Below are 23,393 nucleotides of genomic sequence, written 5' to 3'. Positions count from 1 at the left end.
AGAAAGGTCGTCATTTCAATTTGCAATTGTAGAGGACATTTGAAGGAAGGGGCTGTTGGTAATGATGTGGGACTGACTGCATTTTTGCCTGGCCCTGTTTAAATGGAAGGAAGTTCACAGTACTGTGTTCTGGGATGCAGATTACAAGACTATTGGAAGTGTATGTTGGTTATGAGTATGACTGGCCATATCCCAACAAATGAACTGGGAGAGATGAAATGTTTGTGAATACAGAAATTTTGATTCCTTTCAATATGTTCTGTTAGCACCACAACTTGAATTCTAGACTTGGATATCGCTTCTGCACTGGAAGTAATATCTCTTAAAGGACTAGAGAAGATCAGTCACTGATCTCTTTCTAAAGCTGAGATAGCACCATGCTCTGTGGATCTGAAGATACTTTGCGGTCATTCTTTCCAGATATGATGGTGCAAAACAAGGGCACAATATCTTCTCTGGAAGTGTGAGCTCTTGCGTTGCTTATGTCCTTTCTAAGCCCATCATGACAGTTTAAGTGATGCTTAGGCCATATGTTGGGTTTTCTGCACGCTCACAATGTACCAACCTGAGTTAATTGCCTTTGTCACGCTCCCTCTCCCAATCAAAGGCTGATGCCTGCTCAGCCAGGAGAAACTCCTGAAGGATAGTGTGGCCGGTAGGAGAAAAGCAGTGCAGGTTGTCTCTGCTTCTCTTGCATGGTGCATTTGAGGGCATATATGGAACAGGGGATCTGTGTATTTGGTAGGCTTCGGAGCAAATTTAGGGGTAAGGATTGGAGAAGTCTCATCTTGGCCCATGCACTGCATGCTTCTGACTTGAAGAACCTGATAAGTTCTTTGTTTTACAGGTAATGATATTCTGCAGTGGATTCTCCAGCGTTTGCAGATCACTGAAGAAGGTAAGTAGAGATGTAAACAGAGATGCCTTTTCAGCTTTATCTTTATAAAAATTTAAGATCTCCATAGGCAGAACCCCTTAGATGTATTCTTCTGTCCTGAGCAGTAGCTCATTTCTGAATTCCACTGCAGTGTTTCTGTGCAATCAAAACATCAGTGTTCTCCAYTTCCAGAGGCACTACACCTGGGGGACCTGTTTGTCAAATATGGATACATCTACCCTCTGCAGGAGCCAAAGAATCTCACTCTTAAAACAGACAGCAGCCTGTACAGGTTCCAAGTGAGTTGCGCCTTATCTAAATGCATTGAGCTAGTTTGAAAAGCAGACAACTGGAGCAATTCTGTAGGAGGTGAAGTCATGAGACTGAACTATATAGTTATGCTTATCCTTCAGCATACAGAAGGAAGAAGAAAGGGGTCCGCAGAGAAGCCTGAGGCCAGTTTTCTCACTCTGACACCAGTTCTGCATATCAGATCACAGCTTACAAGTAAACTGTGATACTTCCTTTAACTAATTTAGTGTTCTTAAAATACTGTACCTTCTTCTAAATGTATTTTTCCTTCTAGATCTTAAAGTATCAAATGAAATCTAGTAATAGGTGATATCTGGGTAGTATCTAGCTAATAACTAATACTATCTGGGGACACTGAATAATTATCATAATCCATTACTGTGCTTTCTATGTATTCAAGTTCGTGGATGGATTGTTTCCTTCATGATGAGAAATTAGGATACTCTCACAGGTACCTCAAATGAGGAGTCTGCTTCCCCCATGCTGCCAAATTAGGCTCCAGCATCTCAGTGTGAATGTTCAGGCAGTAGTGAAGGGTTGACCATCGTAACTGATTGCAAAGCAGAAGTGGATTTGACATTGATGGGCTAATGAACTCTGTTTTCCTTAACTGTACCACTGTGTGTGCCTACACACAGCCAGGGAGTTGAGCTTCTGAGCGTGGTAGAGAGAAAAGGGTTCTTCTCCCTCCAATGTGGGTGTCTCTAGGCATGAGTTCAAGGCTACTGTGCACTAACTAAGAGCTTCTTCTTGCAGACTCCCTATTTCTGGCCTGCACAGAGCTGGCCTGCTGATGACACAGACTATGGTAAGTGATAGCGTTATATTTTTTTTGACACAGATTTGAAAATCCTGTGTCCTTATGCATAGAGTTCTGTACCATGTTTACTGTTCATGTCCTTCTGCATGACCAACCTCTTGCATTTGCTTTCATATTATTTTGTGAGTAATGCAGAACTGAGGGAGCACTCTGAATGTGACTTCTTATCGTGGCCCTKGTTAGATAAAGTACTTAAATTTCTATGAACATCACCAAGACCCATCAGGCTGGAACACATTTAAATGCCCTGCTGAGTAGGGAAGACTTAAACACAAGCTTAGATTTCACTGAGTAGTTAAGCGTATTCCTGGATCTTGGCCCAGGACTGTCCCCCTGTAGCTTTGGATCAAGCCTTGCATTTAGAGATGGTTCTTTATTTAAGCAATTTGTGGTTGCTGCCATATTTTGATAGCTCTTCCGTATTGAGCTTTTGCTGCCATTGTAATGCCTTTTATTATAGGACTGGTCATGAAACTTGGGCCAAACAGCTTGATTTGCTCCTGCAGGCTGTGCTGTGCAGTTCAGACTGGTTTGTTTATGCCAAGATTGTTCTGTGTGCCTTTTTATCTACATTATGCTGTAGATCACCTGAGGGGTGGGGAAAAAAGACTTTTAGATTGGAAYACTTTATTTAAAACTTGGGACAAGACATTGGCTTGTACTTGGAAAGCTTGTAGGAACAACACTAAAAAACTCAACATCTTAAAGATTTAGCCCAGTATTCTGTGACCCCTGAAACCTTGGCTCAGCTCCCAGAGGAGGAGTGATTGCTGGTATAAGGAGCGTACTGCTCATTATGCTGCGCTCTAGAGCACTGGAGTGTGGCTGCTGCAGTCTGTGTACCAGCTCATGAAGTATCCATGACAAAATGAAAGCACTAAGTTCATCTCTCTTCAGTGAGCTTTTTGTGAGATTGGAGCTTGTGCCTGGGAAGATATCTTAATAGACAAAGATGCCTGTGTGTGTTGTGTGGGCAGTTTATCAACTAGATGTGGATATGGTGGTCTAACTGTCTGTTACTGCTTATTTACTTTTCCCTATCCAGCAATTTACTTAGCAAAGAAGAACATTAAGAGGAAGGGAATTTTAGAAGAATATGAAAAGGTAAGGAGATGTACTTGTTCTGTTGCAAGCCCCAGGTTTGCTGTCCATCTGCTCCTGTAGCTGGAGTGTGACAAAAAAAAATCGCCTATTTTCAATTGCATGAAATATTACTCCAGTGGCCTCACAGGCCAAAACTGTAAAAGTGAAAAAGTAACTGGTGCCGGAAGAATATTCTGAAGTCAGTGATAATTTCAGCAGGAGTAATTGCCCTCCTTGCAGTGGTACTTTTGAAATGCTGTAGTTCATAGGAATGACACTTGGAATAAACTGGATTTCCTGGCTCAACTGCCAACCTAACCTAGTTGAACTGTTGAGAGTCAAGAAAGCCCTAGGATGGGAGTGGCTTGTCCAGAATTTTCATACTAACTGCTTTTTATTTTTATTCCAGGAACATTACAACATGCTCAATAAAAAAATAAACTACAAGTGGGACTTTGTTATTATGCAGGCCAAAGAGCAGTATAAGTGAGTTGACTTAGGTTTTGTTATTTGCCTCATTGGGGAGGGTATGAGAAGGCAAAGCTTTGTTGTCTTGGTATGCAGTTAAATTACAGTTTAAAAACATAACTGCATAACAAATTACCATTTTAAAATAACTTGCAAGTGCCCCTCAAGATTGTTAAACAAACCTGACTTCCGTATCAGCTTGAGGTTTCTCGGTTTAGGAGTGTCACTTTGTTCACCTCGTACTTCATGAGTGAAGAAATCTAGCTGTTTTCAAATGACTGGATGCCTGCTTGCAAAACCTCGCTGTTGCCTGCTGCACCTGCTTTTCTCTTTTTGCCTGACTTTTGTCCACCAAAGATGTGGCATCAGTGTGGTCTGTCAAAGCGAGAGCACGGGCGGGGGTGGGTGCCTTTCCTGCTGACATGTGCTTATACCTCTGCAAATGATTTTTGCACATGAGTGTAGTGTTTTGCAACTGATGTAACTGCCTGAAGAAACCAAGGTTTGATGCTGCAGTGTAGAAGTCCTCATTTGGTACAGTCTCTTTTGACTCTAATACCAGGCTTGTCTGTGAGCATTTGTGGATCAAGCACTGGGACTTAGGAACTGTTATCAGTCTGATTCAGTTATTGTTTGCATGTATCTGATAACAGAACTTCAGATCTAAATTAAGAAGTAGTAAGTAAATGTTCTCAGCAGGGACTTCTGGAGAAAACTTTCAAATACACCTAGAGCACCTAGGCAAAAATGCCTTGATTTTTAAGAACTGAATGCTTCAGATTCCCAGGGATAAGATTACTGCTTTGGAGATGAATCCACAGAAGTGGAAAAGATCTCCCTTTACCTTTTCTACTTTCCAGCAGGGTATGTTTGCTTCTGCTGTTCAAGGACTGTTTATGTCTTTCCCAGGATTGTAGCCAGTGGGTCAGAATACAGCTCATCAGATAATTATCTCGTTAAACGTGAGACTGTTGTAAACTGAAGTCAGACTTAGGCTAAGAGATGCCAGATGCATTTTTAAAGTTAGATAAGACTATATCTATCTGAGACCTTGACAATACTGAGGCTGACTTTTGCAGAAGAGCCTGTATCCGTACTGTTAAACCACAGCAGGGTGGCCACATTGTGAACACTCTCTTGGGAACGGTCCCTTGCCCATGCTAAGTCCCAAATCGTGCCTGGGAGTTGCCTAGGAAAGAATTAGTTGGTCCAGCCCAAAACATCCTCGTACCTGTTCTATTTAATAGTAGAGGTGATTGAGTTTTAGTGCCTGAGAACATTCTTGGCACTATTTCCAGATCATTTGTGTGAGGAAATGCCACCCTTTACTGAAAGACAGGGATGAGATATGTATAGAATGTGTTTTTGCGTGGAAGTCCCCAGACGCTGTCCAGCAACATCAGAGACCAATAAACATGAGGCAGCCAGACTAACCACAAGTAACTGGTTGTTAGCATAAAACTCTACCAAAGGGCTATCTAATCAAAAGAGGATGTGTCTGCTCCCAGCTGAGCTCAGGAAGAAGGTTTCTCAAAAACTAAGGGGGTGGGGAAGAGAATAGCAGTCATGTGTGGCCATGTGAAGAGCATGATTTGGAATCTAGAATTAGATGTGATCAGGAGTAGCAGCCTATATGAGGATACCATGCAATCAGCCTGGGATCCACGTTGCAGGAAAGATGGGAGGTAGGGTGTGTGTGTGTCACCTTTGTCATCTTGCTAATTTGGGGAGAGAAGGTTCATGAATTCCCCTGCTGGAATTAAATCCTGTTCTTGGCTTTGCAGGGCTGGGAAGGAACGGAAGAAGGCAGACAGGTACGCCTTGGATTGCCAGGAGAGAGCCTACTGGCTTGTGAATCGAACCCCTGTAAGTAGAGGGTGACTGTGTACGGCATTAGTGTCTAAATGGTGCTCTCTCAACCAGGCTGTAGGGCTGACGAACCACCTGTCTCAGTGGCAGCAATGCAGATGAGGTTTGGGGGGAAGTTGTAGATATAGACAGAGGAAGATGTGCCACAGCTTTGTCAGCTCTCCCAGCTGCAGACTGGGAGGCAAAAGGAATCCTAAATCCACCCACTTTTCTCCTTGATTGCTTGATTGCCCTCAAAAATGCAAGGAAGGGAGGTTCAGCCTCAGTATTCCAGGAGAGTGAGAGGAAAGCTTCCCCTGGGGCACTGTTGGCTGCAAGCCACAACCGGGCAGCTGCCCCTCAGCATAGTTCCTGGGCAAAGCTGTTCTGGTCGCAGCCTGCTTTTAGACTGTCCTGAGGAGCAATGCTCTCCAATCCCATTCCTCGTTAAAGCCCTTAGCTGAATATACTGTGTAAGGCAGCAGAGGAGAATGATGAGTGAGAGCCCTTGTAGGTCTGGGGTTCTACTTGTGCTTGTGCGTCCCACTGACTTTTAAACAAATGAGTTAAAGCTATTGATATTTCTTGTTTGTAACAGCCCGGCATGCAAGATATCCTAGAGTATGGATTAGACCGAGTAACAGATCCCAATGAAAATAAGGTAAACCAGGTGAGACAGCATTTTTGTCATATCTACTGAATTTACTTGGGAGGACTCAGATAATGACCCTGAGACTAGTTTTTTGGGTGTTGCAAGCTGAGCAAGTCAGCTCAGCTGTGACAGCCGAATGGGCCAGAAGTCAAAGCTGTCTCATTGTCCAGGGGGTGTGACCTGTGAAATAGTGTTTGGCAATTTTTTTTGGCTTGAAAAAAAATCTTATCAGCTTTCTTGCCATGTCAGTTAGTGTGAGTGTGTAATTACAGGACATGTTCTCTCTGCTGGTGAAGCTGAATTAAGGAATTTTCTGCATCCAACTGCTTGGTGTGTGTGATGGGGTGGTTTGTGCTGAACAAATTCTATATAGGGTATAAAGGATCAGAGGAAAGATCCAGGTTTAAAAAAAGACCTCCAAAAGGGGAATGAGCAGGAAGAAGATGAAGTTAGGGTGGTGCAGAGGAGACAAAATATGTTGTCTAAGAATGTATATTGTGTAGCAAAGCCCTGAAGAAACAGCATTAATGACCTGAGACTGTAAAAACTGAGTAGGACCAATTTAGAATTCACAGTACAGCAAGTGCAGTCAGTGGCTGAAGAACTGGAGCCAACCTTCCCTTTCTTTATCAGCCCTTTTAAGTGATTCTGTATTTATGCACTTCATAACATTCATTTGGAAGTGAAGTCAAAGTGTATCTTGGCAATTAAATGCAAATGTTACTGTGATCAAACTCACTGTATTCCCACAACTTCTCATTTTTGTAAGAATTTTTAAACATCTCAACAGCCAGAGGCAGGATAATTGCTTTGGCTAACTATGTTCTGTTGCCATAGAGACTAAAAATGAGCAAAATGCTAGGACTGGGGGGATATTTTATTTTTTTTTAAATGCTGTAACTGGCAGCTGCAGGAATGCTTTTTTTTCTTTCCCCCTCTCCCCTCTGGAGAGGAAAAGGAGGAGTGGCGGAAAATCAGATTTGAAAGAGTAGGCTGACTTCTCGTTCTTACCTACAGTTTTATAGCTGATATGGAAGGAGATTTTAGGTTTGCAAACTTCCTGAAAACCTCTAGCCATCTGACAGCTGTTTGATAGCACAGGTGAACTGAGGTGATGGACCACAGTTCAGTTCACACTCTGGACATGAAAGACTTGTGGCCTTTCAYGCTTAAATGGAGATCCCAAGAAGTACTGAGGGCCTGAGCTAAAGGACACGAAGCTTGGGGTGACTTCACTGCCTCTCCTCTTTAAGCTGGTCTCTGAGCCATGTCTCCTCTGTGGAGGTTGAACTGGAAAGGGAAGGTTCTTCTTGCTTCTGCTTTTGTTTTTGAAAGATTGTTTGACAGTGCACTGAGAACAGCTGAAAGACCAGATTTATCCACCATTGGATTAGCTGCTTTCCCTTTTCTGCAAGCTGCTCTCCATGGCCCATGCCCATGGCAGAGGTCCATGCAAGCGGTTGGCTGAAAATTAGCAGATGTCCCAGCACTCAGGAGCTCATGACTTTAGCCTTCTGGACTGGCTGCAGACATAGGGCTCTTGAACAGCCCTGGGCCGCAGCCACACTCTGCAGCCATCAAGTGCATGTTGAGTGCTCAGGCAGTGGCAGCTGGGTGTGACAAGGCTGTGCTGGCTGTCTAAGTGCTGCTGTGTGCCTCAAGAAGGAGGCTGTCCTGAAGAGCACGTGGTACTTGCCTGAGCCAAACTGAGGTCTTTCACTAATTGTTATTTGGACTTGAATCCTGAAGGCTTAGGGAGCTTACCCAGGGTAATTGTGATAAGTCATTTGTTAAGGGCATTGAAAAGTTAATCTTATTAGAAGAAATGACTCTTCTGCTCTAAATCTTATTTCCTTCCAAATGAGTGGGTGGTATGGGGCACTTTGGCAATGCTCTTGTGAGTGGCTGGGTATGGTGAGGAGCACTGGTGTTGTGTGTGCAGCAGGACACTGGGATCGCTGCTGGGGCATTTTGCAGGAAGGAGCCAGCTGGGGTAGGGTGTACAGGCTCCCTTGTACCAGTAGTGAAACTAGAAGCACTGGTGATGGGAGCACTTGGGAAAGGGAAAGGAAGTGATGTGCAGCTGTAGGGTGGAATAGCTAGGATCCTTCCTAATTACTGCAGCTTTCAGAATTAGAAAGGGCTGGAGCTGTGTACTACAAACACAGCTACCACCTGCAGTGTTTGTTGGGGAGAGTGATGGATGTGGTAGTCAGCACTGGGCTCCTCCTTGATTCGTCTCCAGCTGTGTGAGCCTTAGCAAATCTTCTCCTCACCCTGGGCACCCCACCAGAGCCGCCCTGGCTTTCCCAGGCCTGGCTCTCCAGATGGCTGACCCTGAAGACTCAGGCTTTGGCAGGAGTGGGTCCTTGGTGTAGGATGCACACTCAGTGTAGAAAGGCAGAGGGTTAGCCTTTTTTCTTTATTCTTGTTTACCTACATATAAGACTTGTCTACATGATGGCGCTTTAATTCATGGCTTTCTTAGTCTATATAACATTTAACTTTGTGTGTCTCTTTTCTCTTTCCTGCCAGCTGTTTGTCTCGTGCGTGTGTGTGGTGTGACTGCCTGCCTCTGAGACCCCTGTAGAAGACTAATACAACTTAACTACCATACGAGCTGTCTTCAAGCTGTTATGCCAGCATCTGCCTCTTCTCACCCCACTGCGCTAGGGCTGTCCAAGACATCCATCTGGCAAAACAGAAGAAGAAATGAGGGGCCTTTTAAAACCATCTAATGGTTTTAATCTGATTTTTTTTCATAAATTAAATGCCCTAACTGCTCTTAAGTTTCATCAAATGGAACAGTTCAGCTGGCACTTGGTAAATCCAAAGGGGCCTGATTTGTATCTCTGGTTCCCTAAGGAGATTCCCTCCTATAATGCAGGAAATAGCTGGCCTGAAACAGAAATGAAATCCTCTAAAGAGGGCAATTCTAGGACATTAAAAGTGATGAGTTTCTCTGCAGAAGCAGATGGCTTTTTGTCCTCCATTTCTACAGTGTATCTGAAACAACGATGACACTGTAGAAAAAGGGAGTGATGCCTATGCAAAAGCTGACCTGACATCAGGTGTACTGTTACAAGCAGGAAAGGGTGCAGAGCTGTTCTTTAGTCCTTGCATCACTATCCTGTTAGCTCCCAGCATACTCAAAACAGACCTGATCCTGGACTTTGGAAGGAAATGGGAATTTTATCCTGGAGTTCTGTGAGCAGGGGTCAGGCTCAATGTTATGATCAAAATGGAGGCAGAAAATAGTTTATTTCTGCTGTGAGCAGAACAGTGTTTCTGTCGCTAGTAACCTAAGYGCAGTCTGCCCACCCAGCTACTTTCCCAAGTAATTTTCAGACTAGTCAGCCGATGCTGTGGGAGTTCGTTCTTTAAGCCCGATTCCTTTTGCCTTGGAGTTTTGCTTACATTCAGGTAGCAGTGTCGGTGCTCTGGCTTTTAATAAGCTCTGCTCTCATGCCTTTGCAGCTGCTACTTCCTGCTAGCTGTTACTAGTTTCTCCCAGTCAAACAACAGTTGCATCCTCCATCTCCTGTAACATGTCCCAGGAGCCTTTGCATCAACAGGGAAGGCTGAGGACCCCTGTGGCCAATGATCCTACTGTTCAAGATCATTATACTTACCCTGATATGTCAGCCTTTAAATCCTCATCTCAGTTCCATGCATGTGGCCTGCAGAGCACTGCTGCTACTGCAGCTAGTATTTGTTTTCCTGGTTGTCCCTGCTGAGATAATGTCTGCTGCAGCTGCTCAGAGCCAGTTATGGCACTTCCAGCAGAAGGAAAGCTTCCTCCCCTTGCAATCGCACAGCGAGGTTCTCTGTTAGTACCATATTGGCTAGGTTAGGTTTGTGTTAAGATCACATGGGCTGGCTTCACGTTAGTGCTGTACAGACTGGCTGGTCTGCTGTGTATCTGGCTCCTGCCACTGAAATGGTGAGTGTATCTTCTGAAAACCAACTGATTTTCAGCTAAATGTGGATATTTTTCTTCCATATGTAGAGCAGCTTCTCCCTCATGAACAGGACTAGCTATGGGGTTTTAAGGCAAAACCACATCTGTCCCCACTGTGGTCCCCTCAGAAAGCAGCCCTGGAAGAGTGTCGTGCTGTCCTCGGAGCAGGGGCAGCTCGCTCGCTGGAGAGGCTGGGAGAAGCATACTGCTGGTGTCACTTTTATACCAGGTGCTTCGTTCCTCATCGCTTAAGAGAAGTGCAGCATTGGCACCCTGCAGACCTGTGTCTGCCACAGGGTTAATTAGACGGGATAATTCTGGGCTGTGGATTAGCTGTGTGACTCTTGTTGGCTAAAACAGGAGATGGGAAGATGCAGAGCTGAAAGCCTGTCTAAGCCTTTAAAGGCTTTCTGGGAACATCTGTGACTTAGCCTGTCTTTCTCTCTCCTTCCTCAAGTTTATTTCACACAAAGTAACTGTGCTTCAAAGGAAGCTATGTGAATAAACACCCTGCAGTTAATTTCTTGCCTTCAATTGCTTGCTCATTTGTGGATGGCATATAACATAATTTAAGTTATTCAAATCACAACATAAGCACCCTTTGCACAGCAGTTACTGCTTCTGAGGCTTTTAATTGTGGTGTTTATATTTTGCAATGTGTTGGTTCCTGTCTCCTTCAGCTGATATTGAATGATCTAATCTGTGTCTTGTAAACGAATCTATTTAGGTCCATTAGAATAACCCTTTAATTGAAGGCATACAGGCAGGCTGTGATGGAAGAGGCAATGCTAAACAGTAAATACAGCTAATGGAACCGTTTACGGTGTGTGGATGCTTTTAGCTTTGATGATACGCCAATTAGTTGAGCTTGCTGTGTTTTGATTTTAATTGTAATGAGAATTAATTGGAGAAGGCTGCACAATGGCAGCCCTGCAACGGTGTTTCATTTGTTAAAAGAAGTGGGTGAAACCACCTACCCCAACTTAACTTTTATTTCTTTATTTTTACAGAAAAAAACTATGGATGTTTATAGGAGAGAGGTAACTGGTCCTTCCTTCATTTCTAGGTGTTCATCCTACATACTTATATCAGTATTCATTGGTGCTCAAGCCCCCTTTGCAGGGGGCAAGCTGTTTTAAAAACACCTGGGTTTGGCTGGCAGAGACTCTACTCCGTGGAGTTTGCAGTCAACGTGTCTTCAGGATATTTCCTGCCTTGGCACCTCCCATTACAAACAGGCAGCAGCTCTCCTGCTGGTGACGGGAAGACTCGAGCAGGGACAGGCACCCTAGGGCTAAGATTTAGTAGATCTAAATTAGTGACAGGAAAGTCATAGGAGATGCATCCAATGGCACTAGTATAGAGACAGCCAAAGACTGATGATGATTACATGCTAAATCCTCTAGAACACTTGTATGTGGCTAAAATTATGGTGTGGGGACAGAAGTGATGTGGTCACTGTTGTTCAGTTACACAGCGTAGGAGCTCATGTTAATTACTTGCACGTTGTAAAATGCTCCTCAGACATCTGCAATAACCTCAGTGAAAATAACCATTTTGTCAAGATAGTTTAGGGATTTTATGATTCCTTGGGCATCCAATGGTTAGCTTGATTCTCTCGGGGAGAGAGTGACTGAGCTTCAGATAGATGGCCATGTTCTCTCACCTAACTGTGGATATATCTGATCTCTCTCAGATCATGTACTATCAGCAGGCTATCATGAAGTCCAGAGTAAAATCTTCTGTCTCCCTGGAAGGGTAAGTCCCTCTTCTGTCTGTCCACATGTTTAATTAGTCTTCAGTACTCATCTTTTAATGAAATGATTAAGCTATGTCTTCTGGGAGCTGGTGACTCACTCTCAGGAATTGACACGGTGGCCACACAGTGTTGTTGGTGTGCTGGCTCTCCAGGCTATGTGTTCCCTGGGCCAGAAGGTGTAATGCAGAGGAGGGTCAGAGCCTCAGCCATGAGGGGGAGAGATGCTTCCTTGGAGCTAAGGGGAGCTTTGCTATGAATGTCTGTAGAGCAGCATTGCCCTTTTGGTTGAAATTCCTTTTGAAATCACGAGGCAGTTTAGCTGATCGGGCCTTGGCAGTAGGGCTTAGGACCTAACATAGTTTGGAAAAGCAGCCCTGTTGGGGACATCTGGCTAGGATGCAGCAGCGAGTCCATCTTTTGTCTGTGCTGGATGAGCAACCAAACAGACTGACTAGCTGACCCTCCTGGTCTCTGGTCCAAAATCTGCTTGGCTGGATTCAGCCCCAGTGGATGTTCTTGCTTGGTTGGTGACGGACTCCCAAAGACAGCAGAGCTGGTGAAGTCTCTGTTCTGTGTTATGAAGGAACATGATAGTCCCCATGAAAGTCCAAGTGACTCATTAGCAATTCCTCTTCTCGGAGGAGCATTTCCTGTCAGATTCTTGATGTAGCCAGGTAAGTGCAAAGTTCTAGTCCTAGCATTAGCCTGTTTACTTTGTTCACCACTGACGTTTCTTACCTGGAATTTTATGTGCTGGACAGTTGCCTAGAGGTGCAGTCTGCACCATCAGTCTGTTTTGTGTATGTAGTTACTAGTGATTTATGTCAAATCTGAGATAAGGAGGGTGCTCAGACCTATTAGCTGGGAGCAGATAGTTGTGCACAAATGAAAGAGGAAAAAGTTGTGGGAAGCAACTCCTTCTATGATGAGGATCATGACTTGTGAGGCAACAAAAATTCTGCTCCTTTGTCTGTCACTGACTCCTAGGTCCCTTGAAAACTCTCCTTGCCTCAGTTTCCCAAACAGTGATCTGGAGCTGGGGAGAGACTTGGTTACTTTCCAGGAATTTTGTGGTACTTAACTGTCTGGCAATGGAGCTTTTTATATGTTAGCCCTTTTCTTGCTAATGTGTAGCACCCAGTCCCTAGGTCCAAAAATCCTTGGCAAATTTGGATCTCTCTCAACTGTGGGATTGGGTCCAAATCTAATTATTATTGATTAGGGTAAGATCAGCATCTAGATAGCGTGCATGCATCAGAGCATTGCATTGATTTAGGAGGAACTGCAAAGCACTAATCATTAAAAAGACAGAGCAGTATTACCTGAGCTGACAGATTTCTAGCTTGATTAGAATATATGTATTGGAGTGAATTATGCAGGTGCTGAATGCCTTGGTGYTTCCACTGAGAAGATAGGATCGAGCACTTCTATGCCAAACCTGTAGCACGCTTTGTGCAGCAGCATTGCATAACTGCAGGGTCTCTGCCAGGATGCCTGTTAGCGACAAACCCTTGGACAGTGCACTCTCAGCTTTGAACACATTAAAGCAGTTTGGCCTGGAATGAATTTTAAACACAGAAACCAGGTGATTTTTTTTTCTTTCAAGAATGAAAAAGAGAAGAAGAAAAACTAAAATCCAGGACATCAGTGAAATTGGTTGTAATTACTAGTCTGGTCTACTCAGAAGGTAGGAGAAGTTTGTCTAGTTCCTGCTAGGGCACAGTTTTTCATTTCATGCCAAGCCCTTTTCAGACTCRTTCTCAGAAGAGCAAGCTGTATAGTAGGAATACGGAGGAAAGGAGAGGCCAGAATGTGCCCTCCACACTACCTTGCTTCTCCCAGCGTTTCCTGGGCTCTCCTAAGCCCAGGGGAAAGGTTAAGGAAAACCCAATCCAGTTGAATACAATGTTTACTTCCCTTTTTCTCTGGCATTTTCCTCTCTGTAGTGGGTGGCACAACACAGCATAGGGGCAGGCCTTTGTCAGCCTAACCTGTTGGCTGGAGGAGACAGAAGCCTTTGTGCGGCCCGAAGAGGCAAAAGGAGGTGACAGAAGAGTCTTCTATCTCAGCACTTGAGCTGCCAAAATCATCTCTTTGAAAGATAACTGCAAAACTACTGTTTGATGGGAAATGAGGGGGGGGGAGGGGAGAATGAACTGTGCTAATTAAACCGTGTTTTTTGCAAGCCTGGGGGCCACATTCCAGATCCCAGTTCTAGCACAGCTGCCTCCTCTGAAGATAACCTCAAATAAGTGATTATGGACTGTGGTTATAATGGGGCTGACTGCAATTCTSCTTGAAAATTAATATTTTGATTTTGTTGAATTTACTTGCAGGCTTGTAAAGTACTCGGAGCAGTTCCTCTCCAATGATCCTATCCTGTCTGGATGTCTCCCCAGCAACCCTTGGATAACAGATGACCCTGAGTTCTGGGACCTCAATGCAAAACTGTATGTGTTTATATTCTCTCACCATCTTGTGTTTTACACTGAACTTTTTACTGATAGAGATCAGAAAGGGGAAGCATTAATCTTGCCATGATACTCAGCCTCCAATCGTGAGTTGGGAAGCATTCCCCTTCCGGCATAGCTTGGCCACTCTAAGGAAACGATTTCTTGGGAATGCTCTGTGCTGGACTTGCGGCATTATCTTCTTTCTCTTGAAGTGGAGACTTCCTTAACGTTATGAGAATTCACAAACTCATTGTGGGATTATGCACTTAGCAGCTGCTGAGTGGGCCTAATCCTCCCCTCAGATGAATGCAGTTGACTCCTACTGGCACAGAGGTGGGATATGACCAGGTATGCTTGGGTGTAGCTGCATGGCTTAGCTTTAACTCATGCACTACCAATTGTGTTGTGATACAGAGTTTAACTATTAGCCCTTGGTCCTTGCGCATGCCACGGTGCATTCTTAAGAGAGAGTTTGGGCTTCGGATATGTATTGGCTGTCCATCCCCTCTGTGATGACTCCATTTGGAAGTTATGGGCTAATTATACAATGGCACCTCTGGGATAAATGTATACAGCATATTACTRGTTCTCATTTGAGTTAGAGTGATAATGTCCTATTAGTCAGCTCTGAAGGATACTGTCACAGAATGCAKTTATGAGAAGCTAAGCCCTAGGCTACAATCACTGCTGCTTCCAGAATGGTGCAGAGTGAAACCTCCTGCAAAGCTGGGAGAGCACTGTGAGAGCAATACGAATACAAGGTTAATTCTAATCTCACTATATAACAAGTTTCTTAATTACTACTTAGTGGGCTGACTTCAGGAGCTGATTACAGCATTCTGGAAAACAGCACAGAGAAATCTGCTGGCATTCTAGTAAAGGGTATTCAAGTTTTAATTAATATGTCAGTTAGATGGGCTATGTGAAACTCGCAGTGATATTTGTGTTAAAATTCTGCAGAGTGGAAATCCCCACCAGAATGCGTGTGGAGCGATGGGCCTTTAATTTCAGTGAGCTGATAAGAGACCCAAAAGGTCGACAGAACTTCCAGCTCTTTCTGAAGAAAGAATTCAGCGGTGAGTCTGTGTGTCTCTTCCCTTCGGCTGGGCCACACTGAAGGAAACTACAGCTGAGGTAGAGCAATAGTGGAAATTCACATCTCTGCGGGTACTGAGAGCTGAGACAAAGACAAAGTCACAAATCAAAGTGAGCAGAAGTTATTTTGGAGTAGATGGCCATGCAGTCAGTGCCTGCAATACCACCTAGTGGTGCAGGACACAAAATACAGCAGCAGGGCCCTCCCTGTGCAAGGGGGGTGTTCTCAGACCAGCTGGAACTGTGGCTCAATTCGTGTGCTTTTACAAGTGTCGTTTGCCCCGAGCAGAGAGCAGCACAAAGCTATTTCTTCCTTTAGTCCCGAGCAGATCTTCAGGATGGGTGTTACAATTGGAGATGCTCTGAACTGGAGTCAATACACACCAAATCAAACAAATTTTAGCTTAGGAGCTGGCAAAGGAAATTGAAGTTTCCTCTGTCTCATTCTCTCCTAACTAAGTCCTTGTTGTACAGGAGAGAATTTGAGTTTTTGGGAAGCCTGTGAGGATCTCAAGTACGGAGACCAATCCAAAGTCAAAGAAAAAGCAGAAGAAATTTACAAGTGAGTATGAAAGTTTTTAATTCTTAAACTCATTCTAAACCAGCCCTGTTGCCTCCTTCCTACATTGCCGTTCTCCAAATAATTTATTTCTTTTTTTCAAGAATGAAAGAGGGAGGAAAAAACTAAAACAAAGAGGCTTTTCTTTGTAAGCTGCCAAGTGTGGCTGCGCTATGTCCCATGTAAGAAAGGAACACTTTGAAGATAAAAGCATAAATTTATTTTTTGTTATATAAACTACTTTATTCTCCTCTCTTTTCCACTGTTACACTTATCTTGTAAAGGAGAGGACTTAGATTGTAATTTAAATACAAGAGTGAAATACCAAAAATCTGGGGACTGCCACAAGGCTTGCATGCACAAGCAAATCGTAAGTGAATAAATACAGGTAATTTAAGAAATCATTTCTGTTTCATTGGGATCTACCTCGGCGTAAGACTACTGAAGAGCAGCTAATGGCATCAACTTTGAGTGTGAAAAGTCTTAAGAATTATCCTCTACCCAAGCTTCCTACAGATGAGATAATCCTTAGTTCATGGAGGTGATGTACTTTGAGATCTTCAGGGGAGATCTTTACGAAGGCACTAGAGAGACTTGTTTGGCCTCCAGTGGGCCAGAACATGGTTTATATTGTGTTGTGCTGCAAGGGGAAGTGACTGCATGTCATACCTCAGCTCACTCTGTTGAAGAGATGGACTGCTGTAGGGTATGGTGGCAAATTCCAGCTGGGAGTTGAAGGAACTTCTTGTTTCTTCTATAGACAGAAGAATCTAAAGGAGTTCTCCCTTTAACTCTAGTACTGTTTTCTCTTGGTTGCAGACTCTTCCTGGCTCCAGGAGCAAGGCGCTGGATTAACATTGATGGCACAACCATGGGCATCACTGTCAGAGGTCTCAAGCACCCTCATCGTTATGTTTTAGATGCTGCTCAGACCCATATTTACATGCTGATGAAAAAGGTTGGTTGGTTGTTTCCGAAGCCTTAGGGGGATTCTGTGTTCCCCAGGCCTCTGTGAGCTATCAGTGTTACTTGCAAGTGGCTTTTGTTTGAAAATCAGCTGAAAGTCAGCTGAAATTTGCTGACTTAAGCAAGTGCTGGGTCAGGCCTTTGTTGCTTCTCCCTAACACAGCATGCCCCAAGGTAACGAAAGTTAGCTGTCTGCTGGAGTCCTGCTTTCTTAATATCTATCACTTGGTCACCAGCTTATCCATGGCTTGAACAAATCTTCTAACTTCCTGAATGTAAAACTGAGATGAGGCTTTTTYTTTTTTTTTTTTTAAAAAAAAAAAAGAAAAAAAAAAAGAAAAGAAAAGAAACTCCAGGACTGATGTGAGACTAGCTCAATATTTAGTCAGAACCTGAAAGTGTTTTATACATTCATAGTATCAGTGTTTCATATAGAAGAGAGTGCAGTTGCTGCTAAGGGGTGTCCTTTATTCAGTACCACTCTGTATGCTACATCAGCATCCTCATGGTGAGACACTTATACAACTGTGTTTTAGCAGCAGTTGAGAAAATTAGTAGAAACTGTGATGTAACTGCATGACTTCTGCACCAAGAGTATAAGAGGATATAGCCCATATCTTAGAAATAAGTTTTACTGAGTATTTTCGCATATTTTTCTATGGTTATATTGATGGATGCTGCTTTTTAGGTCTGACAGGTGCAACCATGGTTACCAGGGGACTGATATTCTCAGAGAGTAATATGTCATGGCTTTCATTAGATCATCAGATCACAAATAACCTGTGACTCYTCCTTATGAGTGATACAAAATACACTTAGGAAGGAGCATTGTGAGCCAGAGCAGCAGCTCATGTACCCTGACCCTGAAAGCAAAAGAACTATACTGATTTGAGCCATTTGCTGAAAGGTTCAGCTCCTGAAGTGTAAGCACTTCACCMTGCAATGACTGTGAGATGGCTCTGATCTGGACTAAGCTGAGTCCAGACCTTTTGGTTTGGATTTTTCCTGAGAAGCTTTATCATGAGATAAAAAACTTAAGAATTTTTCCACTAAGATAGAAGGCTATTGGTTTGAATAACTGTAAGTGCCTGATGGATGCAAAGTTTCTTGGGTTGCTGGGTGTGATTATCCAGTTGCTAGCCTTCCTGGCTYCTGAGCAGCTGTACTTAGTAATGATTTTAATAAGGGTGTTTGCAGTCCATAACTACTGATTTTCCTTTTTCTCCTAGTAGGACTCCTATGGTCGCTATTTAAARTCTCCAATATACAAGGAAATGTTAGCCAAGGCTGTTGTGCCACAGGAGGCAGTCAAAAAAAGGCAAGTGAAGTTGGATGTAATTGTTGTGGCAAGCATGGAAACAGCTTAAGTTGCAGCAAAATTCCTATAATTTAGGTGTATGCTTAATCAGCTTTTTCACTAAGAAGATGCCTTGCTTTGAGGCTGATTACATTGTTTACAAGCTCTTTAGAAATGACTTGTGTGCAATGAGAATGTACTTGGCAATTGCTTGGCTACCTAGTCTGTGACTATGAAATCAATCGTTGCTCCTTTCCTAGAGAGTAAGAGTTGTGTGTACCAGGCATAGGAAAACCTTCTGCCATGAAACATTGGCTTCCCGGGTAGGTGCAGAGCCACTGCAGTGTCCTCSGTTGATTCTACTCAACTCTGCCTGGACAAAGCTGTTCACCCTCTGGGAGCTAATGGTGAAAAGCAGCCAAATTGAAACAAAGTTTCTTACRTGCAAGGCACTGCTGGCACAAGGTAGAAGGCCTTAAAAGGGAGAGGCTTGAAAGGGCTTTTTCAAGACTAAAATAGCAAATTTAGGCTATTTAAACTGAGGTTGCTTCTTGAAGCTGAATGTGCAGTGTCAGAGCCAAACTGGGTGGAGTACTTTTCTCTGTTCCTCTTCCACTCCTTAACATAGCAAGAAAGAGGAATCATGGACTTTCACACTTTGGCTTCATCCATCTCAAGTCAGTGGGAAAAAACCCTCCTGCTGACTTGCTGGGTGTTTGGTTAGTTTTTCCCTGAGCTGTACATCACAAGATCACTGGCAGATGTGACTGTTCCCTGGTGACTACCTTCGTGTTTGTCAGTGTCTATTCTGGAAGCACAGTGCTTGACATCCTGAGTAAGCTAAAGCTCTAGTACCTCATCCAAAGGCTTGTTTAACGCTTTTACTGCTGCTGATAATATTTTGCTGAAGCTGAGAGCAGGAATTCTTTTMGGTATCAAGGAGAGCAGATCTTCACCCATCCTGGTCCGTATCTTGAGCTTACCGAGGGCAYTAGAAAAGATTTCACTATTAACAGCTGTTCAGGCTCACGCTGAGTGCTGCCTACAAATGCCTACAAATGCATACAGCAGAAGGAGTCATCGGCTGGTCGTGCCTGGCCCTAGGGTCCAAGGACAAGACTGCCCTTGCTCTTTTAGCAGTTCTGCAGCTGATGTGTGACACTGAGTCACTGAGTCCTGTTTCAAACCACCTAATCTGCGTTTGCACTTCCTTTTTGGTATGGTGGTTACAGTGGTATGTTCATCTCTGTATCTGAGCATGACATTCTGATGATGGGCCGCTGGAGCTCTCACTGGCCTCTTTTGGGGAGAAGTTTTGAGAGACAAAGTCGGCCAAAATGCCAAGTTACAGCTCTGTATTTCATGTATAAGATGCCTTTCTTCTGCCGGGTCAGGTATTAGCAAGTGCTGTGAGAGAYGCCTCCCTCCATGTGCAGCCTCAGGGATTTAATTGAACAGGACTGTTTTTCTGATTGATAATTCTACTCTGCCTGGGGGCATCCAGATGCTCAGGGATTTCAGGACATTGCTTGTTGCTTAGTTAGTGAGAGTATGAGGTTCAGATTCCCTCCTACCCCTCAGTAACTTGCTGCTTTATTGCTCTCTGCTCAGCTCTGGTTTCCTATTTGGACGCCGCCAYCTCCGCTCCAGCCCTAGCCCTGTCATCCTGAGGAAGCTGGAGGAAGAGGCCAAAGCCAAAGAAGCTGCCACGACTGTGGACATCACGCAGGTTATGAGCAAGCTGGATCGCAGGAGCCAGCTCAAAAAGGAACCTCCCCAATAGGCTGTGAGCCCTCCSGGGCACAGTGCAGGGAAAAGACAAACTGAGGCTGATGTTGAGCTTCGTCTCGCCTTCCTGAAGGTGTCAGTGCTGCTTTGTGCTTGCCAGGCCTGCTCTGCCAGCAGCCTGCTTGCTGCATGTTGCCATGGTGTCTCGAGCAGCAGATGTCACTTCTCAGGCATGGAAGTGCTGCTGSAGCCAGGCTGCTGGCTGGGCAGGAGCCATGGCACAGGCCTGGCTCTGCTCCCTGTGCACTTCAGAGGGGGATTTGCCCTGAGCCCCCAGGAGACTTGGGTGCCCTGAGTCATCTCTCTACCTGCTGCTTTGCTTCTAGCAGTCTGGGAGCTGGGATGGCACAAGGCAAGGTAAAGCTCTGCTCCTTCTGCTGTCCCAGCCCTTTGGGTTGAAATTGGCCTTATCCAGAGCAGAGGTGGACGACCCCACTGGGAGCAGAGTGAGGCAGCTCACCTTAGAGCATGACAGTGTGGGCATATGTCCTCCTGGAAGGACAGCTCACTGTAGAGGTGGACAGCCCTGACAAACCTCCAAGTATCCTGCACCTGCTAAACAAGGCAAAGGAGCTACAGACGGAGCAGTGGGGAAGTCTTCCGCACGAGATTAATATGATGAGCGTTCCCAAAGGTTTGGGTGACCCTCAACTTTAATGATGCTCCTAAGTCTCATGTTCACCTTGGTGATGATTAGTGGAAACATCAGGTGTTTCCTCCTGTTAGTCTTTCTCATGATGACCTAGGTATGCAGGCTTACAGAGCAGTGTCTTGCAAGAGCCTGCAGGAGGGCTTCAAGGCTTTGTGTTTCTTTTATCAAATCCTTTCTGACTTGTCTTGTCTTTTTCCTGCTCTTCTATTTTATGTTCTTAAAAAACAAAACAAAACAAAAAAAAAACCTTCAGATAGTTCCAGTTGTCCCTGGTTTGTAGCCCAGAGGCAAGGAAGAACCAGGACAGAAGCATTAAGAGCTGATTTCAGCTTTAAGGAGTGTTTTCTCTTTTGCTTTTTAGAATGAGGAAACCTAAACAACTAGTTTAGTGTTAGTGTTAAAGAACTCTGAGAGATTCCGGGCTTTGCTGGGAAGCCCCTGTATGTCTGCACCTGTCTTGTGATCACCAGAAGTGAGAAGATTCCCACRAAGCCCAGTAAAAGGAGTGGGGAGACAAAAAAGCTTTCTTGGTGGTTAGAATTTAGAAGAAGCAGAGGGACTGGGTGGGAAACACTGAGGCACAAGAAACCTGTTAAGTCCTTCTGTTTGTGGTCTTTCATCATTCCTACCAGGATGGTTTTACAGCAAATGGATGCAAACTGGATGCAAGTTATCAGTGTGTGTATAGGACCAGCCTCTCACTAACAGAAATAGTTGAATGATAGCTAGGTCCCTAACAGCTTTGAACAGCATTTCTTGCCCTCCCTCTGCATATTATCAGAGACTGAATCAGGGCTATATGATCTGAGTCGGTATCACTGCAAAACTAGTCTCCTTCACTTTACAGCTGAGCTAAGGTGATTTTTCTTGACCTCTTTTAACCTAATGATGTTAAATCTTCTTAGAGGAATTGAAACCATGTTGCGTGAGTCTTTTACTCTGATGTAAAGGCCTGCTTGCTAAGTCTCTGCTCTTGTTCCCAATGGAATCAGTGGCAAATTTTGCAATGCCATAAGGGGAAGCAGGCTCAGACTGTAAACTTTTTAATTCTGCTTGCAACTACAAGGCTTATTTGTGTGAGGTACTGAGCACCATCAACCTACCTTGAGATAAGGGCGCTGAAGGATACTTGGAGCTTGACAGGATTGGTCCAAAGCTATTTGGATGTGGTGAGCTGTACAATCTCTTCAGAATTTGTACAGGAAAAAGCACTGGGCAGACTAGGATTGCTGGTATGTAATAACATGTAGAAGATCAAGTCAGGATATAAATAACAAATAATGTGTGTTCCCATTGGCTGCTCTGATTCCACTTTTCTCTTGTAACTTCTGTTTTTTGTTATTTCTATCCGTTTCTTTCCCTATTTTTTAATCATCTCAGCTTTGCATAGTTATCCCCCTTGCATGGGTTAATGCTGCATGTTCTGGAGTCACTGTGCTTGTGAAAGATCAGTCCTATCTTGCAGGCAGAAGCTGGCTCTGTTCTGCTTGTAGGCTGAATAAGCTGTCATGACCCAGCATACTACCCCTTGCTCCCTTGCTGCTTGCTCTCTCTGAAGAGGAAGGTTGCATAGTACAAGGTGTGACCGTGGTACAAATTGAACTGAACTTGTGTCAGCCAAGAAATGGTTTGTTTCCATTGGAAATCAGAGCAATAAGTTGTTTCATTTCTTGGCCATCACTTCCATGCATTCATCTGTCTAATAAAAATAAATGTAGAAAATGAAAAAAGAACCGAGTTCATCTGCGTTGTCTCAGTGTATTCATCCTTCACTGTATTATCTCTTTGCCATGCATGCATGCATCTTCTGCATTCATCTTTGGGCACTTGGGTTCATTTCTGCTGGTAGCACRTCCTTGGGAAATGGGTGGGAGACCTCTCTGTGCACCACATACCCTGCTGGTGAGTCCTGAGGGCTTTGCTGGCTGAGCCTGGGACTTCACTCTGCCAACTAGACACAGAGTGGGGGTTTAGTGCAGCATCTTGCATTATTAGTCATTGGTGTTTTGTCCTATTTCTTGGCCACCACAGCGGGTTGCGTGTTGGTACTTTGGGCATTCATAACTAAGCTTATATTCCCCAAAAAGCAGACCCTGTGTTTAGAGCTGATCTTTGTAAGGGGTTAGACAAGCTGATCTCTTATGTGAGTCTGTCCCCTGTGGGGCCTTATCCGTACAGCATTCACTGAGGCCTCTTGGGATGGTCCTCTTGCTTTCCAGGGGCAAATCCCCATGCTAACGCCCTTTTTGGGAGAGGGTGCCTGCCTAAGGGGCTTAGGTGTCCGTGGTGTGGAGCTAGAAGTCATCTTGACCCTGGACCAGTCCCTTCTCTGTGCCTCGTTTGATTGAAAAACTGGCCCTTCTCCCTCTCCGCCCTGCGGTCCGAGGGCGAGCGGTGCTGCGCGGCGTGTCAGCGTCTGCTGTGCTCTGGGGGTCGCGCCGGGGTACGGATTTCACAGCTTGAGCCCTGAAGCCGCTCTGGCCTTCCAAAGCTGGGGCTTGGATTCAAACGCTGCAGGCAGCTCCGAGGCTTCCTGGGGCGTTTTTGCTCCTGGATGTCGCTGATGGCTTCAAAATGCCGGTGCTCGGCCAGGTCCGATTTCACCCTGCGTGGTGGCCGGTGAGGCGCTGGCACCGTGAGCTGGTCGCGYGCCCCATCCCCTCCCGCGGCGCGTCCCCGTGCCTGTCCCCACCGCCCACCCGAGGAGCCAAGGTGGACGGTGCCGCGTTTCCTGACCCAACCTCTGCTCTTCCTCCCCGCAGCTGCCCCAGCCGGCTGCGTACGCCGGCACCGGCGCTCCGCC

At 44.8% G+C, this 23,393-nt stretch overlaps 1 protein-coding gene across 1 annotated transcript in view; it reads left to right on the top strand.

Annotated features, from left to right (window-relative positions):
• The window catches only part of RGS9 (regulator of G protein signaling 9), a 30,297-nt gene extending 7,980 nt beyond the window's left edge, over window positions 1–22,317 (top strand). Inside the window, exons 3-17 of the mRNA XM_085304725.1 lie at window positions 848–898; window positions 1,070–1,176; window positions 1,946–1,997; window positions 3,055–3,113; window positions 3,502–3,578; window positions 5,345–5,426; window positions 6,007–6,078; window positions 11,032–11,061; window positions 11,718–11,779; window positions 14,117–14,230; window positions 15,194–15,309; window positions 15,803–15,890; window positions 16,707–16,845; window positions 18,086–18,171; window positions 19,762–22,317. Of these exons, the coding sequence (XP_085160851.1) occupies window positions 848–898; window positions 1,070–1,176; window positions 1,946–1,997; window positions 3,055–3,113; window positions 3,502–3,578; window positions 5,345–5,426; window positions 6,007–6,078; window positions 11,032–11,061; window positions 11,718–11,779; window positions 14,117–14,230; window positions 15,194–15,309; window positions 15,803–15,890; window positions 16,707–16,845; window positions 18,086–18,171; window positions 19,762–19,933 (1,307 nt within the window). The 3' untranslated portion in view covers window positions 19,934–22,317. The remainder of the gene's footprint in view (window positions 1–847; window positions 899–1,069; window positions 1,177–1,945; window positions 1,998–3,054; window positions 3,114–3,501; window positions 3,579–5,344; window positions 5,427–6,006; window positions 6,079–11,031; window positions 11,062–11,717; window positions 11,780–14,116; window positions 14,231–15,193; window positions 15,310–15,802; window positions 15,891–16,706; window positions 16,846–18,085; window positions 18,172–19,761) is intronic.
• The last annotated feature ends 1,076 nt before the right edge of the window (window positions 22,318–23,393 follow it).

This window comes from Rhea americana, unplaced genomic scaffold (assembly GCF_003343005.1).
Source record: "Rhea americana isolate MKP2758 unplaced genomic scaffold, rheAme1 scaffold_21, whole genome shotgun sequence".
NCBI lineage: Eukaryota > Metazoa > Chordata > Aves > Rheiformes > Rheidae > Rhea > Rhea americana.
The sequence above is the reverse complement of the archived record's forward strand: the minus strand, read 5'-3'. Positions and strand labels throughout refer to the sequence as shown.